The sequence below is a fragment of the Porites lutea genome, chromosome 14 (genome assembly GCF_958299795.1).
Source record: "Porites lutea chromosome 14, jaPorLute2.1, whole genome shotgun sequence".
Taxonomy (NCBI): domain Eukaryota; kingdom Metazoa; phylum Cnidaria; class Anthozoa; order Scleractinia; family Poritidae; genus Porites; species Porites lutea.
This window is the reverse complement of record NC_133214.1, coordinates 4,629,936-4,649,359: the sequence shown is the minus strand read 5'-3', so window position 1 is coordinate 4,649,359 and position 19,424 is coordinate 4,629,936. Positions and strand designations below refer to the sequence as shown.

The 19,424-nt window shown below is 38.4% G+C and overlaps 1 protein-coding gene across 4 annotated transcripts in view; it reads right to left on the bottom strand.

Annotated features, from left to right (window-relative positions):
• Nucleotides 1-10,488: 10,488 nt before the first annotated feature.
• LOC140924183 (homeobox protein otx5-B-like) overlaps nt 10,489-19,424 on the bottom strand; it is a 28,650-nt gene continuing 19,714 nt past the window's right edge. For all 4 annotated transcript variants that reach the window (XM_073374212.1, XM_073374215.1, XM_073374214.1 and 1 more), the window contains exon 4: nt 10,489-11,468. In XM_073374212.1, coding sequence (XP_073230313.1) covers nt 11,058-11,468 — 411 coding nt within the window. In that variant the 3' untranslated portion in view covers nt 10,489-11,057. The remainder of the gene's footprint in view (nt 11,469-19,424) is intronic.

Genomic DNA, 19,424 nt, shown 5'->3' with positions numbered 1-19,424 from the left:
TTCAACTGGAAATACTTCATTTTAATTAGTAGTGTTCCATAGGACGTCAGAAACACGTGGAGCGATTCATCAGATATGCAAACACTAAGAAGTAATACATCAAAGACGAGGAGTCTTTTATCTGATATCCAAACACCGAGAACTAATGTATGAAACACTAGGAGTTTTTCATCCGATATCCAACACTGAGAAGTCAGAATATATTAAACACAAAAAGGGGCGTCAAAACACTTAGTAGTAATAAACCAAACACGAGAAAGAGTGTTTCGACAGGTATCTAAACACTGAAAAGTGATAAAATTATCAAATACGAGAATTGTTTTATCTGATATCGAAACACCGAGGGAATATATATCAAAAACGAAATAACTGGATATTTGGAAAAACTGACTACAGCCTTTTTATTACACAGATTATTCATGAGCAAAATATGAGCGAAATCGAAGTTCGGATTTTTGCCGACTATGGGTCGTAATTTGAAGAAAGTTGCTATGAAAGCGTTATTGGTTTCGAATTATTAAAAGGGCGTAGATTTGCAGCAAGAAATAACTTGAATTAAACTCGAAGTAACGAAATTTGAAATGCAGATAGAACAGCTGTTCACTTTTGAAGTTGTGTTGGGGTACTCTCAATCTTACAATCTTCACGTCAGGTCACGTCCTGAAGTCGTTTTTTGAATTGATGCCTTAGACAGCCAGCAATAAAAAGGCTTCAAACTTCTTATAAGACTTTTGAGCCCCGAGTAGAGTTTGCAGAGCCTTGCGATTTTATTCTACTTTCATCTTCATGTCGAGGAGAGGGGAAGGTAGGTTGCAAACGCAGCCGTCTCTCCCGCTTCTCGCCTCTCCCCGCGTGGCGTGTGAAACAAAAGCCGAAAAGGACTCTACTCCCGTAGGCTAAAGGAAAGGAGCTTTTATATTTGAAAGATTTTGCCGCTAAGAAAGGCCCAGGGGCTTTTACTCTCCTTCTTAAGCTCCTTTGTCCCTAAACGCACACCGTTTCGCGACTCGTATCTGTTTAAGGAGAAAGAAGAGAGAAAACTAGGGAATTAGCTGTAGGTAATAGAAATGTAAGGGGCGTTACTGAGAGAACAGCTGTTCATCATATGTAAGGGTGTCTTGCCCTATTCTGCAGTTACTTGCGGCAGTTTTCGTGCGATAAGATTCGTTTCCTAGAACCTTCTTCCATAGAACTTAAAGACCCGAAAAGATAAAAAATGCCTCTGATAGGTCATACCTTTTTCACTAAAATTGGTGACGATTGCGATCAGATAAAACAAATGCTGAGTGTATGAAAAGTTCTTGTTGAGGAATACTGAACTAAAACGAGCAGCACCAAGTAAAGGTGCTCGTTAAAAGCCTCCATTGGAGTGATCATACCATAGGTTTTCATCCATAAACTTACAATAGTACAGTACCGCAGGAAAGTGCCACTAGGTTATCTTTCATCCTATACAAGGCCTTTTTTTAACAGATTCAAAGCGTCTACCGATACATTCCTTTATGGGTGTGCCTGCGTTATCTACATATCGGCTTGCAAAGTTAGAAGTTTGTCAGGCTTCAAGTTGAAGTTTTAGTTTGTGTCTACCATGGGATGGCACCAGAAAGATTTATATCGCCTTTATGAACTCACTTCCGACTCACGACAAGGGGTTGGCAAATGTCGGGTTGCGGGGTTTTTAAGACGGCAGTGAGCGCTTTATGTGTGAAGATAGACGATGAACTGATTGGTAAAAATAAGATTAGACATCCAAATACAAGACAACGCATCTTAAAAGGTAATACGAATTCCGGAATCTCTTAAACTTTTTCATTTGGTTTTCGGAATCCTGGGCTTTGGAATCCAGAATTTAGCTCAAGGAATCCTCAATCCCGAATCCAAGCTCCACTGGCTAGGAATCCGGAAATGACAGCGTGGTATCTAGAATCCAAGACTGTCTTGGTTTACCTTACATCCGCGAAAGACAAAACTATGAAAAAGAAAAAAAAAATCTCTGATTGCGCCAAAAATGAGTGGCAATTAAGCAAAGCCGAACTCGTTTTAAATCGGTTTATCCACTATATGTTAAATTCTTTACATCTAAACACTAAGAAGCTTACATCAGTGTGGTAGCACTCTCGCCTCAAATTAAATCTATAACTTCGTTGTAATGAGATTGATAGTTTGCTTGAATCCCATTGTAGTCATTGTATATTTAGTCCTGCTTTAATTATAAGTAATTTTTTAGTATAACTGCTTTGAATTGCTTTGTTACTTTCAAAAAGAACATCATGTAGTTTCTTATGTGAAAGATACGTTCGCCTCAGGTGTCGAGAATTGTTGAACCTCCATTCACAACCCCTTAATTCTTATCTAAATCTGTTTGTCACTTCTCTTAAGATTTCCCAAATACGGTGCACTGAAGCCCGACCACCTCGAACACAGCTTTTTAAGATGACAGCTTAACTTAATTTGCCATAAGTTTGACTGCTTAACATATGCTCCCATATCTTATTGTCTCCTATTAGTACAAATTGGATAAGTGAAGCTAAGGGAACCCTAAAGCCACTGATAACGCGATAACGCAGAAGCCAATTGCCTTCTGAATGACGGAGTTTTTGATATTTTCGTTATCCAATGTTGGGCTGACAAGACTACGAAACAACGTACGACGCACGTTAAACGACAACATGGTAGAACTGGTATTAAGAACTCCTGGTACCCTCACGGGAGGTATGACTTTTTCCTGTGTCTCATAAATCACGTACCCAGATCTCTTTTTGACGAAGGCGAAGTTTCTCTTTTCCTTTATCTGTGTGTGTTAATGAAGGCATCTTTAACACCTCTATCTTAGCTTTCGATCATAACCGCCCTCATATCTTAAAGCAATAAAAAACTATATTTAATTCCATCACCGGCTGGCGCCTTGCTTGCAACGGTTGTTTATTTGGACACATCGGTTATTGGATTTATTGGATAGCTAAATACAATAAATGCTTATCAATGGGATGCCTGAAATACATGCAATTCCACAATTGGTTTCAGCTCCTTTAAATCCTATACTAATTATAATTGCAGAACAAAGTATGAGCCACCCACAATGTGAGGGAGCACAGATACTCGGACGCGTTAGGCAGACAACGCAACCTCACTTGTGGTAGTGAAAGGGAAATCGCGCGGAAAAGACTAAGCGCGATTTGGGGTCCTCATCCCCAATTTGTCGTTCTATTAGAGAGACGATTCGTTACGTCACGTTGCCATGATAGCAAAATTTCTGGATCTCAACAAACTGTGGTCCTGCATAAGCGGCGGGAAAAAAAAACGAAAAATGACATATATGACTACCCTGTGCATGACGCACTCAGGAACAAAACGATAACCCATACTTTTCTTCCATCTTTCGACAACGCAAATTGCTGTCTGTGTGAAGAAAGATTGTTTAGATCCAGAAATTTTGTAACCTTGGTAACGTGACCTCAAACTTCTCCTCTCTATTGGTCCACGTCTAGTGGGTTTTTAGATCTGCACTCGCTATCCTTACATTGTCGTCTTGCTCTTTTCGCTAACTCCTCCGAGGGACGCGCGCGCCCCATTTAATGGAATCCGGAATCCGGGATATTTTTGATTTTGGAATCCGGAATCTTGGACTTTATAATCCGCAATACAGATCAAGGAATTCGGAATCCCACTAACTACTGGAATCCGGAATCCACGTTCCAGTGACAAAAGCCAGTGATCCGGAATCCAGTACCTAGAATCCAGAATCCAAGACTGTCTTGGATTCCCTTGCATGGAGCGACAAAGGGAAAAACGCAAAAGGATACAAAACAGGTTAACGTACAAGACATTAGAGAGTTTAGAGTCACGTTTAAGGCAAACGGCAAACGTCAGACAGCAGACTCAAGTTGAGAATCAAATTTTTCAAAATAGAAGAAATGAGCAGGTAAAAACAGTCTAAAACAATACTTATGGTTGAAAATAGCGTGAAACTACCAGGAGCCCATGACAATGTACTTTGTTTTTCGTAGAAGGGATAAAGAACAGTTTAAGAAAAGCAAAGGGAAACCTTGGTCACGTGGCACACATTCACCTTTGCACACACCATCACATGAGCAAAGTAGCGCGTACGCTGATCAAGCTAATCTGAAGGAAGCAGTGCGTAGATATTGGGCCGGAGGGGTAGGGTAGCGAGGTGATATAAACGATGCAAATCGAGAGTACGACGATCTAATTCAACCTTCAGTTAGAGCTCATATATTCCAGGGGAAGGTCAGTGGCTTAATTTGTGCGTGACCTCTTTGCGGCAAAAACTTTGGGCGGGGGATTTTTTAATGGATAACCAAGAGACTATAAAGGGGACAGAGAGGGCATCCCCCATTTACACCCTATTCCATAGGTAATTCGTCTCGAGTTATTTTTAACACCACAGATCTCTAGGGGGATTAGACAACAGCCAATCACATAGCGCGAATGTGTTCCGCGTGGATGGCCCACGCTGAGAGCCACGCGTCCTTCACGAAATGACGCAGAACAAAATAGGGGAAGACGCGGAGAGCGATTTTGCTATTCCTTTTGTCGACGAAAACGACTACAGCGAGATTTCTGCGAAAGCTGTGTCAGCGAAACCGAAATTAAAAAAGAATCGCCATACCTCTCTTGTATAGAGCTAACAGTAGAGCAACACCGTAATTTTTAGGGAGTTATTATAACTCCAAAAATGGAGTAAAAATTTTAGGTACAGGATAACCCCTTTTTTGGGGTTATTTTAACTCCTAATTTAACTCCGAATTTGGGGTCATTTTTACTCCTGAAAAAGAGTTCTTTTTACTCCCACCCTGGAGTTAAAATTACTCCGAAATGGGGTTATTTGTACTCCTTCCATTGGTTGTTTTTACTCTTTTTGGAGTTAATTTAACTCTGAAAGTGGAGTAAAAATTTTAGGTAGAGGATAACTCCGTTTTGGGGGTTATTTTAACTCCTCAATATCTGGGGTCACTTTTACTCCTGAAAAAGAGTTCTTTAAACTCCTTTTTGGAGTTAAAGTAACTCCACGAAAAATAACTCCACTGTAAGGAGTTAAATTAGCCCCACTAGAGGAGTTATTATAACTCCCTGAAAATTACAGTGAAGGAAATCCTTAACACACTGAATATTCTCTCAGGATCATTTATAATTTACAGTTTGAAGAGAGCAATTTCTGGTTTGATGTTTATTTTTTTCAGTCTTTATAGCGATTATTCCTACCCACTTACTTTGTCAATTGTAGGCGAACCCTCCTAAAGCTGAATTTCAAGGGACCATATTCAAGCTCAGAAAGAGAAATAAAATTTCGTCGTTGCTTATTTACGTCCTCCATAAAACGCGAAATTAGGCATTTTCACGTCGTAGTCGTGCAAAAACGGGAAAGAAATGAACAAAAAAGTGTGTTGCACGTGCGAAGTTGTTGTTTTGCTAATTAAACCTATTGTTTTTTTGACGTTCTAGTTGTCGTTCGCGTCGTTGGATCTTAAACTCCCTAAATTGTACAAACGACCGGTTTCAATAGACCGGCGAAATTTCTCATTTTATTAAAGCACTGAGGTTACGACAACTTCGAGTTAAACTGATTTCACGGGTTGTCAAAGAGTCCAGCGATTCCTTTTTCCCAGGTGAGCGCCGACTCATTTCGCTTCAACATTCAGGAATACTCTTGATCTTTTTACGCTTTCATTGCCTCTCACCCGACATGTTTTGCACGGCGTTTGGTCATGCTAAACCTCCACGAAACATCCACGCCTCGCGCGAGGTAACTTTATCCCGATTCTAAAAATAACTCGAGACGAATTACCTATGGAATAGGGTGTATATGGGGGATGCCATCTCTGTCCCCTTTATAGTCTCTTGTGGATAACCCATTCCTGGCGTTTTAAATCTAGTAGTCGGCTTCTGTTCAGATTCAGTGCGAATTCAATTTTGTCGTAGTTTCGATTTCAGTCTTAGGCCCGAGTCAATCGTCAAATTGCAAATGTGCTGAAATTAATATAATGCTTAAGTTGAGAACGGAACGGATTTTGCTCACCAGCATTAGGCACTTGCAAGAGAGAATAATCTAATAATCTTTTGCGTCGATTGCTAATGAAATGTTCCTCTCCAGCTCTTAAATTTCTGGCCAAAGTTACTTTCTTTATTCGGAAATCCTTGTGTTTTGTCAGTAAGTCTGTTTCGTAAAGCCATTGTCATCCATGTTTTTCAACCCTTTTTCTGAGTCAGAACGAATATAATCCCACCCTGGCACACAAAATTCACAAACAGAGGAGGGACTAAATTAAAAGAAGTTTATTTTCATTATTTCTTCCAAGGTCAAAGGAGATTCTGTTTCGTTTTGCGGGATTTTTCACCTGACTACTAAGGAGAAGACCCTGGGAATGAGTCACGTGTGTACGTCACATCATGTGACTCTGGAACTGCCTGGGACCTCCCTGGACCGAGAGCGGGACATTTAATCAAGATGGCGGCCTTGGCGGTTGTTAAAAGTTCTGTTGTAGGAGTGCTCAGTCTTCATAGTCTATCAGTAATTTTTGAGAAATCTTCTTCAAATGTGGGAATTAGAGGAGGAAGAGAGGATGAAGGAGTAGATGTGGAAATCCTATATAAATAACAGAACGTACGGTAAGATGTTTATCCCGCTGAATTGTACACGGCTACCGGTTCGCTGAATACAGGTTCGTTCGTTTCACTAAAACGGTGGTTTCTTACAAGAGGTGATCGAGCATAGAGGTTCGACGGTATTAGTATCAATCCATACAGTTATCAATTAGGATAGTACGTCAAGAATTATATACAAAGAAACCCAAACACTGTCATTTAAACTTGTTTGGCATCTTTCACGTGATTCAAATCACTACAGCTCTTAGGGTGCTTTCCAAAAGTCAGAACTGGCCAGCCGGACCATGGCCAGACCAGTCATTTCGACAATGAAATAGGCTTTTTCCAAGAGTTTTAGCTGAAAACCCATCTCCTTGATGCATAGTTTTTAGGATTTGATTGTTCTGACTGGATAATTTTGATTAAAAGTGAAATTCTCATTATGATGGTAATGTTCTAGCCAGTCAGACCTGACAAATGGAAAGCACCCTTAGTTGATTTCGGGAATTCGCTGCTTGTTTTAATGAAGCCTCTTTTAGGGATTTAATTAACACTGCCCTCCACTTGGTTAGCATTGTAGGCTTATGAGACCTCATGCATTTGGGTTTCTTGGTAATTTTCAGCATGCCCATAGGATTTGCATGGAAGTTCCACTGTCCTCCACCTGGGTAGCACTGTAGGCTTATGAGACCTCATGTACAGTGGAACCTCGATTTAACAAAGGGCCAAAGGACTGACAAAATTTGGTTGCTATAAAGAGGTTTCATTATATCAAGGTTCTTTTTCATATATTTTACTATTACTAGGGTAAAGAAAATCTTTCGTTATATCGAGGACTTCATTATATAGAGGTTCGTTAAATCAGGGTTCCACTATACTGTGTAGTATGAAAAAGTTAAAGAACTGCCAGTCCCAAACAGTGGTCACGGTCAGTTACAGGAGGTGGTCGTTTGTGCGAGGTTCCAACTGTAAGGCTTTGATTGAGAAAATTTTAGTGTTTTAGAGAAGTGGTCGCTTATTGGACTGGAGGTAGTCACTTGCAAGGGTTTGTCCCCGATGGGGTGTGGGGGGGGGGTTATTTCCTGGTAGTAGGCTGATGAATATGGAATATGTGCTGCTGGATGGGGTCGCATTTTCACGACTGGATTGACTATTATGGGGTTGCCTATTTATAAGAGTTACTAGAATGGGGTCGCAGATTTTCAGGATTTTGGGGGTCAGAAAATTCGGTAAGTAGGGATTTGGAAATAGAAAGATTTACACCACATTAAGTTTAACAAATTAATTTGTCAGTTCATTTTAGGATGACCAAGTTAAAAGGCTTTAAATACTATTCTTTCAAATATTTCCCCAATTCTGATTAGCTAAAAGCACACACATAATTCACCATAACCAGTTACTGATGACCAAATTTGGAAGAATTTTGTGTTTAACGAGCAGCCTTCTTGCAGGTTAATGCACTGTTTTAAAATCGAGAGGACTGGGGACGAGGTTGAGTTGTTTTGGTTGTGAAAACAAAAATTATGTTGGACATTTCACTTGTTCCAAGAGTAAGAACTAGGCGAAATAGTAGCTAAAAACATGACAAGAACAGCAAGAAGACAAGTTGAAGGGTGATATTTGCTATTTGGAGAATATTTGCGCAGCTGAACAACCCTAAACGTGCACAATCGAAGATGAACTTAACATTGATCTGATCGATGGCAGTAAGTATGTTTTAGCTATGTTTTCAATCTAGGAATTATTTTGAATGAATATTAAAACAATTATTGAATTTGGCTTTTGTATCATATGAAGAATTATGGAGATCTCAGAGGGTGTTATCCACCTCGGCCTAAGGCCTCGATGGATAACACCCTCCTCGATGTCCATAATTCTTCATAAGATACTCAGTCTCATTCATTAATTGTTTATTATAATGTAGATGCATAAACAGAAAAACGGGGTTGTGAAAATATCTTTTTGCCAAACTGACTAAGATGAGGTCTATAATAATTATGGCAACAGAATAGACTATCATGAGGTAGGGGTTCTGAGGGGCCAGCGGTACATACCCAGCAAAAATTAACCCAAGTCCCAAGTAAACCCCCCCAGGGGGGGGGGGACTGGGGGGGGCTGGTCACTCAAGAAGGTTTGAATTACCTTGCTTACCTGGCCTCCCTCCCAAACCCCACATGCTGGGGGAGACAGACTTGAACCAATACATGCATTTCATGGCTTTAACAAGACATAGTCAACATCCTCACAAGACACATCCATCACACATATCTATGAATAAATTATTTTATTTGAACTGATTTTTAATTATGTGCCTTAAATTTTTAATATGAAAATGCATCTGATATTCTCAACAGCAAATGGAGTTTCGCATGCGTCAACTGAATAAGTGAACAACGATATGGTCTAAATTTAAAAAAGAGAAAGATGAAAATTGAGCTGTTCTTCGCAAAAGACCAGGTGAGACATTTCTAGGATTATAATAACCTTGAAAGATGGTTAATTGTGACAAGTTCTAATAGCCTTACATGTAGAATCAAACACATTAGTACCCCTATATTTGAATACATTTCTTTTCCATATATTTGTATGGTACTAATAGGAAAACTTAGATGCCATTATTAATGCTTAACTTTGCATTGACCTTTACACATTTTCCCGTACTGGATTGAAGTGTTTTTTGCATAGTGCGACAGTGGAACCTCATCATAGCGAAGGGCTAAGGGACTGACGAAATATGTTTGCTATGACGAGATTTCGTTAAGGCGAGGTTCTTGTCCATATGTTGTACTCTTATTAGGGTAAAGAAATACTGTTCATTACACCATGGACTTCGTTATATAGAGGTTCGTTATATCTTTGTTGCATTGCAGCTGCAATAATAATGCTCATTTCCCTGCGCTTTTATGCAGCTGCACATCCTTACCCTAAATTCTGATAGGCTGATCAGTATTGTAGGTTGTCTACCTTTAACAAAGAGTTTCTGGAAAACCTGGTTGGAAAATAAATGCAACAAGACCTTACGGGTCATTTCAGAGGAAAATTTCCGTTTGAAACGGTAGTCCTGTTTTCCTGGTCGGAATGTTCCAAACGGAAACTCGTGTTCCATTTCTTCAAAGCCATCCTTGATTACAGTTTCAGTCTTTCGCGGCTGATTTGTGCAAATGATCAACGGGATTCCAGGACGAAATTTACCAGTACTAAATTTGGTTCAATTGAGGTTTCTGGTTAATTGACCACCTACCCCTCCCCTAAGCCAAATTAACACTTGCTTCTCATTAAGGGCAAAGTTGTGACTTGGGGGAGGGGTAGGTGGTGAGTTACACAGAAACCTCAAATGATCCCTAAATTTGGCTTACCATTTTACTCAAACCGTGAACCGATCGGTTTGCTCATGTAAATGGTAAACAACCTTAAAGGAGCTGTGTCACGAAATTCAGCCAAATTAGGTAATTACAAAATGCCCGTTAAATTAAGAGAAACATAAAAATAACCGCTTAAAACATTAAAGGAAGGTTAAAATAACACAACAGATACAACAGATGCCACAGATGGGCAAAACTGAAGAAGACTGAAACGGATTGAAATTAGCGTTTTTGAAAACTGTTCAGCTTAACAGTTTTTCAAAGTTGATCTCTGCTGTTTGCAACTTCAAAAATAACGTTCAGAAGACGTATTTGTTTGTCTCGAATTTCTGATTTTGTCATTTCCATGTAATTTCTTTGTTTACTTTAAGTTCCATAGCGATTTAGGGCGAGTAATTGGCAAAATTAAACAAAATGAACTGGACTGCCGTGACACAGCCCCTTTAACTTTGACACGTTTGCCCCTCCCCCCCCCCCCCCCTACAAACGAAAGTCAGTAACCTGTTTTCTTGCGCTGATTCCTACGAATCCTTAGTTTGTATCATGACAGGCTTTTTGTATTAGTTCAGGTTTTGGTTAGAGACAGTGTGATATTTTAAACAACAGAAACGATCTACAAATATGTTGCGCGGTACTCTAGAATGCATTAAAATTAAATTATGACAAAGACAAATAATTTCACGTCGACCAAAAAAGTAGCAACCAGCTGTTTGCGATATAACTCAGCTAATGATTCATCTCTCCATAGGCTGACTCCATGTTTCCGAAATAATAAAACTGTGTTATAAAAACCTCTAAACGCGATTGTTACAATTCTCTTTTCGCATCTTTTAAAAGATGATGCTCATTATTCTTATATACAGTTTTCTCTGGTCTAAAATTAAAAAAAAAACTCTTTGCGCTTGAAAGCAACTGAGCATATACTCTAAAACCTTTGCCAAGTCCATCCTTGTGCGTGACAATGGGACATCTTCGCCAAAACCCGCGCTTCGGCAATCTTCGCCTTGAACTCGGCACGGTCAGCTTCTCTCGCGAAGACGCTCCTTGTCGATTTGCCCAGATATACATAGCTTGATTTTAACAGCTCGTTCATTACATATGTGTCGGAGGATACGGTTGCTCGCCCGGTCTATTCATGTGCATATACGGCGATGACATATAGGAACAGTCAGCGGTTTGTCGATAATAAGGTGGGGGTCCCGGCGCAGGGGGAGGGTGTGGGGGAGGCATAAACACTGGGCCGGAATTGTTTGTCAGTACGGGAGGAGAGGGGTAATTTTGACCATGCGTCAGTGGTATTGACGATGAATTGTTCCACATGTTCCCGTTCATGTTCGCACTGCAGCTTGGGAGCTGGTATGGCGAAGGACTTGATTTTTTTGGTTCGTTGATTTTTGATGGAGAAGGAATTGGCCCTGGTGGAGATTTTTTTTCGAGTTTTCTTTTGTTTTCCGCTGCTTTGTCCAACTGGCGACACTTGGCTCTTCTGTTTTTAAACCACACCTGAAACAAGACATTGCAAGAATCAGTGTAAATAAATGCTCCGTTGTTAGTCTCAAAGATTCCTCTGTTTATCTTCTTTGTATAACAATTTCTAAAATAAACGATTAGGAAGGAGACATGAACAAGAGACCGATTCTTTCTTTCGGCGTTTCATACAGAAAAAGAGGCAATTTTCCTCACGGTTTTTTTTATCAGGGCAGCATACAAAACGCGTGCGCAGAAAAGTACCTCGAACTTTCCATCAATCTCCCCAGCAGAGTCACATGACTTGGAAACTAGTCACCAGGGCCTTTTCATATTTAAAATCACCGCAAGAAAAGACCTGGCCTTTTTACACAGGCAAATTTCTCCTGAAGACTTCATAGCCACGTTTTGGCGATTCTATTGCGTTTTACCGAACCTTTTTCTGCAGCAGTAGCTACAAATTTATATTACGCATTTATTGTCAGATGAAAATTTATTTTAACAGGTTCGAATCTGTGATTTGAAACCGCACAAAGAATTCCAACAAAAATAGTACGAAAAATCGAACAATAAGAAGTGAAGAAGATTAAGACTTGAAAATTTTTTATCGTGACAGTTTTTTTTTTAATTTCATCCCAATTGTGGCTAACTTGAAAAAATGCTTTGAGGACGTATTTTCTTGTCAGGACGTCGTGATTTTGTGATTTATTTAATTTCTCAATCCTTAAAGCCCTAAGAGTGATATCACTGCTTTATAAAACACAGTGGTCATGAGAATTGAGGACATGATCACGCAAGATGAATCTATTTGATACTTCAACAAATTCCTTCCACAACTTCTATTGAAAACGTACAGCGACAACAAATGAGAATCTGAATTTTGATAAAGGGTAGTGTAGTAGTTCATTACATAACACTTTCTCTGTCCTATCTGTTACATATTGTGCCGCGTTTAAGCTATTTTTAAATATCCTTTTTCTTTTTTTCGCTATAAACCGATCTATCTGTGGATCCAGCTGTCAATGAAACTTATCGCGTGTCCAAAATTTTTTATCCTTCACATCCTAATCGCATTTACTCATGGATATATCCTCAGTCTTTCAAGGATAATCCCATCAAGCAGTCGTGCATTTTGCAGACCGGTGATACGGTAATTATCTCTCTACTTGTATCAACTTTAACATTTTATAACCGGGATTATGAAATCATTTCTATCAAATTCCTTTAGCGTCTTTATCTCATATCAGAATAGATTATTTGTGTTTTATCATTCTTTTTTAATGGCTTGATACAATAAAAACTATTAAATAAATGCAACATTTATGCTTACTACATTTTCAGTTTATCTCAATCCTTTACCCCTGCTAAAAATGGCCAAAGTCCATTTTTTAAATCTAAATTTAAGTTTGTAAAAATACTGAAAAATAAATGGTACCCATTAAAAGTGCTGCTGAAGAGATTTTACTTGAATATCACACCACAGGATTTCATCCACAGACTCAAAAGTTAGAACTACCTTGTACAGCATAATAAACAAAGCCACAGAAAAGTACTGCTCAATAGTTTTCATTTAAATGGTCACACGTGAGGATTGTTTAAGTGGAAACTCCATTACGAGTCTATATAATAATTAATTGACTCTAAAAATTGAAGAGTTAATCTATTTTTTATGCAAACGTGAAGTAAGAACTTACTATCATGGCGATAACACGCATTACAAGCCTCTCCTAAATAACAAGTTGTAGGAGCTCAAAACCAATCTTTGAGAAAGAATTAGAATGGCGGTCACTGTTTTCCATATCACTTAGGGACAATAAAGGGAGACGATATAAAAAGTGATGTTAACGCACGTTTTCGCTGAAAAGTTTAAAAGCAGCATATTGTAGAAAAAGAAATTAATTCCTCGTATTTGCCAGCTGCGGACGCCTTTTTGAAGGTCCTAGCAGAGCTTGTCGTACCCAAAACATTATTTTATTATCGCAAAAAAGCAGACAATTGGCGGAGCAAATTCTCAGAAGAAAGACTGTCTTTTTCTAGTGCAATTTGCTAATTTTCTAAACCCCCTCAGCTGTAGAGTATTTTGTGGAGGTATGAAAATAACTGGTCTAACTTTTGATACTGTAAAAGAAATCAGTATATGTGATCATTCAAATATAACTATTTGGCAGACCTTTCTCATAATACCATTTGTTTTGCATTTCTTTTTAAAATGAGGTGAAATGGTTTAATACAACCTTCACAATAGACAGTCTTTCAAAGCATTGTCTTTCAGGGTGCAAAGAAAGTCAGTTTCACAGCCTGCCATTCGGGCAAGCTGTAGCCAGCATGTACTAGCCAACAAGTCATTTCAACCAGCCCCAAAATCCTTTTTGATTAGGATTGATTACCATCCTTCTGTAATTTGATTTTCCCAAAAACACAGCACTTGCCCGTCGGGTAAGTTAAGGACAAAAATCACTAACCCGATAGCAAAATCCACTATCCCCGGGCTATCGGACGCGACTTTCTTTGCACGCTGGTCTTTCCTTCCATGTGTTATTTTCTGTCGTCGGTTGGATGTCATGTTTTCAAATACTTTTTGATGCATAAAACCGGAATATTTGACCTAACCCTACTGCAAAAATATGTAGTTTAGCAATAAATTGGAGGTGAAACTACTGCAACATTTTAAAATAAGTAGCATTTTCGATACTATTAGTATTTACCGTACTTAAAAGGCCTTCGCCAACGCAAAAACTGGCTCATAAAACCCTTCTTCAGCTTTGCCATGCACAGGAACGGTTTTACAACTGATCCACAAAACAAGAAATTTGACTCTGCACCGCGGACCTACTCTACTTCACTCATCAATAGATTTTATTTAGATGGTCATAACGTACTAATAGAATTAAGTCCAAATTAAATGCGCCCATTGCAACATCGTAAACCTCCACTCGAGGAAAATCGTCTCTAGTCTGACATGCTAGGTTTGCATTATTCACTTATCCCAAGTAAAATGTTACATACTCAAACATGGTAACAAAGTTTACGAGAAAACTGAACAGGATGTACCATCTTGGAGGACTCGCCAAGCGATTTAAAGCGGTCATAACGTCGGGTTTTATTGGCCACAGGCGCAAAGACATCGTTGTGTACAATTAATGGGCGCAGGGACTAAAGTGTGAATGATCTTGTAAAGCGTTTAATCACATTACTGCATGAAAGTACTGCTAAATTGATTTCATTTAAACTTTTAAATTATAGCAGTTTAGATTTTTTCACAGGCATAAAGTTCGATCCGCTTTGTACAGCATAATCTACAGTACTACAGTAAAGTGCTGCTCAGCCGTAGCTTTTGTTTGAATGGTCACACCATGGGATTTCATCCACAGCCTCAAAAGTTAGAACAATCCATCTTGACAGCATATTAAACACTGAATAGTACAGGAACAAACTTTTAACCTTCCGTTTAAAATGTTATCGTCCCATTTTAGCAAAATAGCTGGCTCAGATTCTTCAAGAATTTTCTGAGGCCCTTTAACTCTTTGACCAAGATCAGGTGAGATGATTTGTCATTCTAACTTTAGAATCTCTGTGAAATCCTATGCTTTAATGTAATTCTTAGGATTTTACAAAAACAAATTTTAATTTTTTTGTGTGTGTATATTCAATTAGGCGACTGTCAGGAATGAAAGGCTCAACCATGCTCACAAGTTCAAAGTTAGATCCACTCCATTTAGTCACTATAGATTTTGAAGGACAGTCAAGACAAACCGACACTTTAGAAAAGAAATGTGGCCATAAGTGACTTTTATTTTAAGTACATTGGTGTCAGAAATACCTACGCGTGAATTCCCATTAAATAAGTCTGGGCTAGAAATTCTTCACTGTTATAATTAGATGTGTAAAACTGGTTTAGCTTTCACATTCTTTTAAAGCACGGCGCGAACGAAAACCTAAAACGACTTTCACTCCACAAGTCAGACGTAGAAACGAGCGAGTTTTTTTTTATTTTTGAGTTTATTAACGATCCTCTGGCGAAGTTTCTTTCCATAGTACTATTGGTTCTCGAGTACTTTACACATTGGAATTAAAGAATTTCCTACGTTCCTCATGGGCATGACAGAGTTAACTAAAAACGTTTTTCGTTTCGTATCTATGCTTTAGAGGAACAATATTTGGGGTTTAGTTTTGGAGAGAAATGCTTCTTTTCCTTTTTTCTGGTGTCGTGTCAAGATAAAGATGTCAAAATATGAATTTTATGAAGTGTTGTTACAATTTCGCAATTTTTGTTTATTATTTCGCAATCAAACAAGACAAACAAGAATTTGGTAAATATCTCTAGCCTTATATACGTGAATAGACGAAATCTTTCTCGGTAATTACTAAGTATAAGCTATTCAACAGTGCTCTTTCAAATTCATGTTTGGAATTTTTGGCTTCACTTGTGGCTTCATGTCGTCGTAACTCCTGATTTCCGTGACAAGACATCTCAGCTCAGACAGTCAGTCTGACTTTAGCCATCTTTGTTGAAACTAATCCTAGCAGTTAGATTACTTGTGATAAATTCGAAAGTTCCTGTTTCAACTGTTTCCTAAAGCTAATTTAATTGAGGCTAAAATCGGACTCAATATCTACCGATAACACGACAGAATGTAAGGAAATATTTTATCTTAATATACGAACATAAAGATAACAGCCACTTTGAATAGTTTCTTTGGGTGCTTTTGTAGTTTGATTTAGGTCAGTTCTGAAGTAAAAAAAAGACACAAGAAAAGAAAGGCTCCCTATTCACGATCGCTGTTTAGCCCTTTCAGCGTGAGGTGGTTCTAACTTTTGAATCAGTGGAAAAAATCCTATCGTGTGACCATTCAAACGAAAGCTACTGAGCAGTACTTTCCTGTGGTACTGTTTATTATGCGGTACACGGTGGTTCTAAGGTTTGAATCTGCGGATGAAATTCTATGATGTGACCATTCAAATGCAACCTCTTTTACAGTACTTTCACTTGGCACTATTTGTTTTTCAGCATTTTACAAAATGAAATGTAGAAATTTGTTGAATTTTGACTTCGGCCAACTTCGGCATTGAAAGGATCAGGTGATATTCACGTTTTTTTTTTTTTTATGTCACCATACTCAAAAAATATTCTCTTTCGATGTTGCACAAAAAAGACAGTCAAGCTCGTACATATATCATGACACTTTCACCCCGAGAGATAATTATGGAGACACGGAAGGTATTCTCTAACTTTTAAGTGTGTGGTCAAATTCCTTAAGTGTTAACATTCAACTAAGACCTCATCTGGAGCTCTTTCCCTCTGCCATTTGTTTTTTATTTTTTTCGCAAAATTTGGAAATCTCCAGGGAATATCACTTAATTTGCAATGTGTATTCGATATCACACTTAGCGAATGAGGTCTTTTGATCCAATCCAGTCCGGAGATGGTCACTTAATCAATCTATTAAATTTTACCTGATACAAAAAAAAGGTCGAGGAAAGCACTCTTTTAGAGTCCAATTACCAGAGAGAGTACAGTGAATGATTTTTTTTTTTTGAGTAGTTGGCTAAAAATATCCATGTGAATCATCAAATGTACCATGATTTGATGTATTGAGTTTCTGTTATGTGACTACGTTTATTGCACGCTGCTGCACTACATCCGCAAAATTTCACTTAACTCGGATAGTGGGTGTGGCACTAAGAATAAGGTTATCGGTCACTGCCGAATCTTTTTACCTGTTTAACCCTTTCACTTCTCATGGTGATAGTCTATCTCAAAAAATTCCAAATTTAATCTCGTTTTGAAAAACTGTGGATGAACAAGAGGTACCTTGCAAAAATACTGCTGAGGAGTGTTTATTTGAGTTGCCAGACCATACGATTTCGTCCACAAACGAAAAGGTTAGAACCGTTCTCTAATAGCATAATAAATAGCACATAATAAATGCTGCTCAAAAGCTTTTATTTGAATGGTCACACCACAGGATTTCATCCATAGACTCAAAAGTTAGAACCACCTTCTACAGCATAATAAACAGCACCACAGGAAAGTACTGCTCAGTAGCTTTCATCTGAATGGTCGCACCGTAGGATTTCATTCCACAGACTCAAAAGATAGAACCACCTTCTGCAGCATAAAAAAAAGTACCACCGGAAACTTTTGCTCACTAGCTTTCATTTGAATGGTCACACCATAAGATTTCGTCCACAGACTCAAAAGTTAGCTAGAACAACTTTACATTTAACCATGATTCGCTGTAGGACTGAGACGGTAAAGGATTTTGAACAACGCTGAAAACGGTGAAATCACGTTTTAACCACAGACTTAAACCTTACATGTATAATATAATGCAGACTCAGCGACTGGAACGAACTATTTACAGCGAGTATTTGAGCCGCCACACTTGGAGTTATATATGGACTAAAAACCCATTAGCATAGGAAAGTACTGCCCCATATCTTTTCACTGGAACTAATATTCTTACAGTTGGAACAACGTTCGAACATGAAACGATGGGAATCACTATCTTAGAGATGGGTTGTGAAGCCAAAACCTAATTGGCAGAAAATTTGGCAAACGTTTGCTTGAATTTTTTTAAAAAAAAAAGGTAATAAGATTTGAGAGTGTACCAGGCATTACAAAGTCGTTTAAAGATCGTATGTGTATCGTTTTTGTAACCTCTTTTTCGGTTTTTAGATCTCAGTTGAAACACTCTCTCTCGTTTTTGGTGCATTACTTCTCGGTGTTTAGATCTCAGCTGAAACACTCCTCGTGTTTGATGTATTAATGCTTGCTGTTTAGATATCAGATGAAACATTTCTTTTTGTGTTTGATGTACTATTTCCCGGGGTTTAAACATTAGTTAGATGAGACATATATCACTTCCCGCTATTTAAACATCAGATGAAACACTCCTTCTCGTGTTTGATATCACTGGTGATATGAGTTTAAACACTACTTCTCTTATGTGATATTAATATTAGTTTTCAATGTGATATATTAGTTTTCAGTGTTTGAGCATTAGATAACAAAACCTCGAATCGTTTTTGACCTACTTAATCACACTTCTAGACTTTCTAGAAATTTCAGAGTTACATAACGTGCTCCTCAACCGTCGCCATTCGAATGGCATGAAATTATTCCATCGAAAACTGCAAATTTGCAGTCGTACGCATTTATCCCTAAGTGGTAATGAATTGATCGATCGATCGATCGGTCGTTTGATCAGGTTTTACAATCATCTAAAGATAAGACTTTTAATGAATGCTACAGATACAAATGGTTTCTGCTGATCCTCTCGCTAATCAGCTGTATATCGGTCCGCCTATCGAGACATAACTGTAAGATTGTAGTCATTGTGGATGGTCACTCCATGGGATTTTGTCCACAGACTTTAGGGACCCAAAACAAGGTAATATAAATTAGGCACTGGCAATTTCCATGCACAGCAAACTCGTTTATAGAGTAGCTGCAGTGCTCCGTTTTTCTGACTGAAAATTTGGACCGCTGTATTGAAAGTATTAGACCATGTGTAATATGCGTGTGACACATTTTAGTCACACATCACGGGTGTGCAATTTCTTCTTTCTGGAATGGTGTCCGGAAGTGTAATTTTTTTCGAAAGGTTTTCTTGGATTTCTGCTTTCGGTCTTTCAATTTAGAAGGTGAAAGAAAAACTCGTATTCCTATTCCCGAGAAAATACACGTAAAAAAGACATTTTGGTCAAAAATATAATAAAAAAAATTAATTGATCACTTCATCGTTTTAATTTCCTCCACATGCAATGTACGTCGACAAGGTTGTTTGAGGATAGCGTTCGTATGCCTTGTAAAGTAAACTGATTCTTAGTTTTGTAATGATTAATTCTTTTATCGTACGCGACAGCTGTGAATTGTAGGGCTTCATAGATGGTTCGACTAGTACGTGTGTGAAAAGATGTATAATTATTTAGGCTCTATTTCACCTCAGATGACAAGAAGTAGGGCATTTGGTAGCATGATTTGTAGTG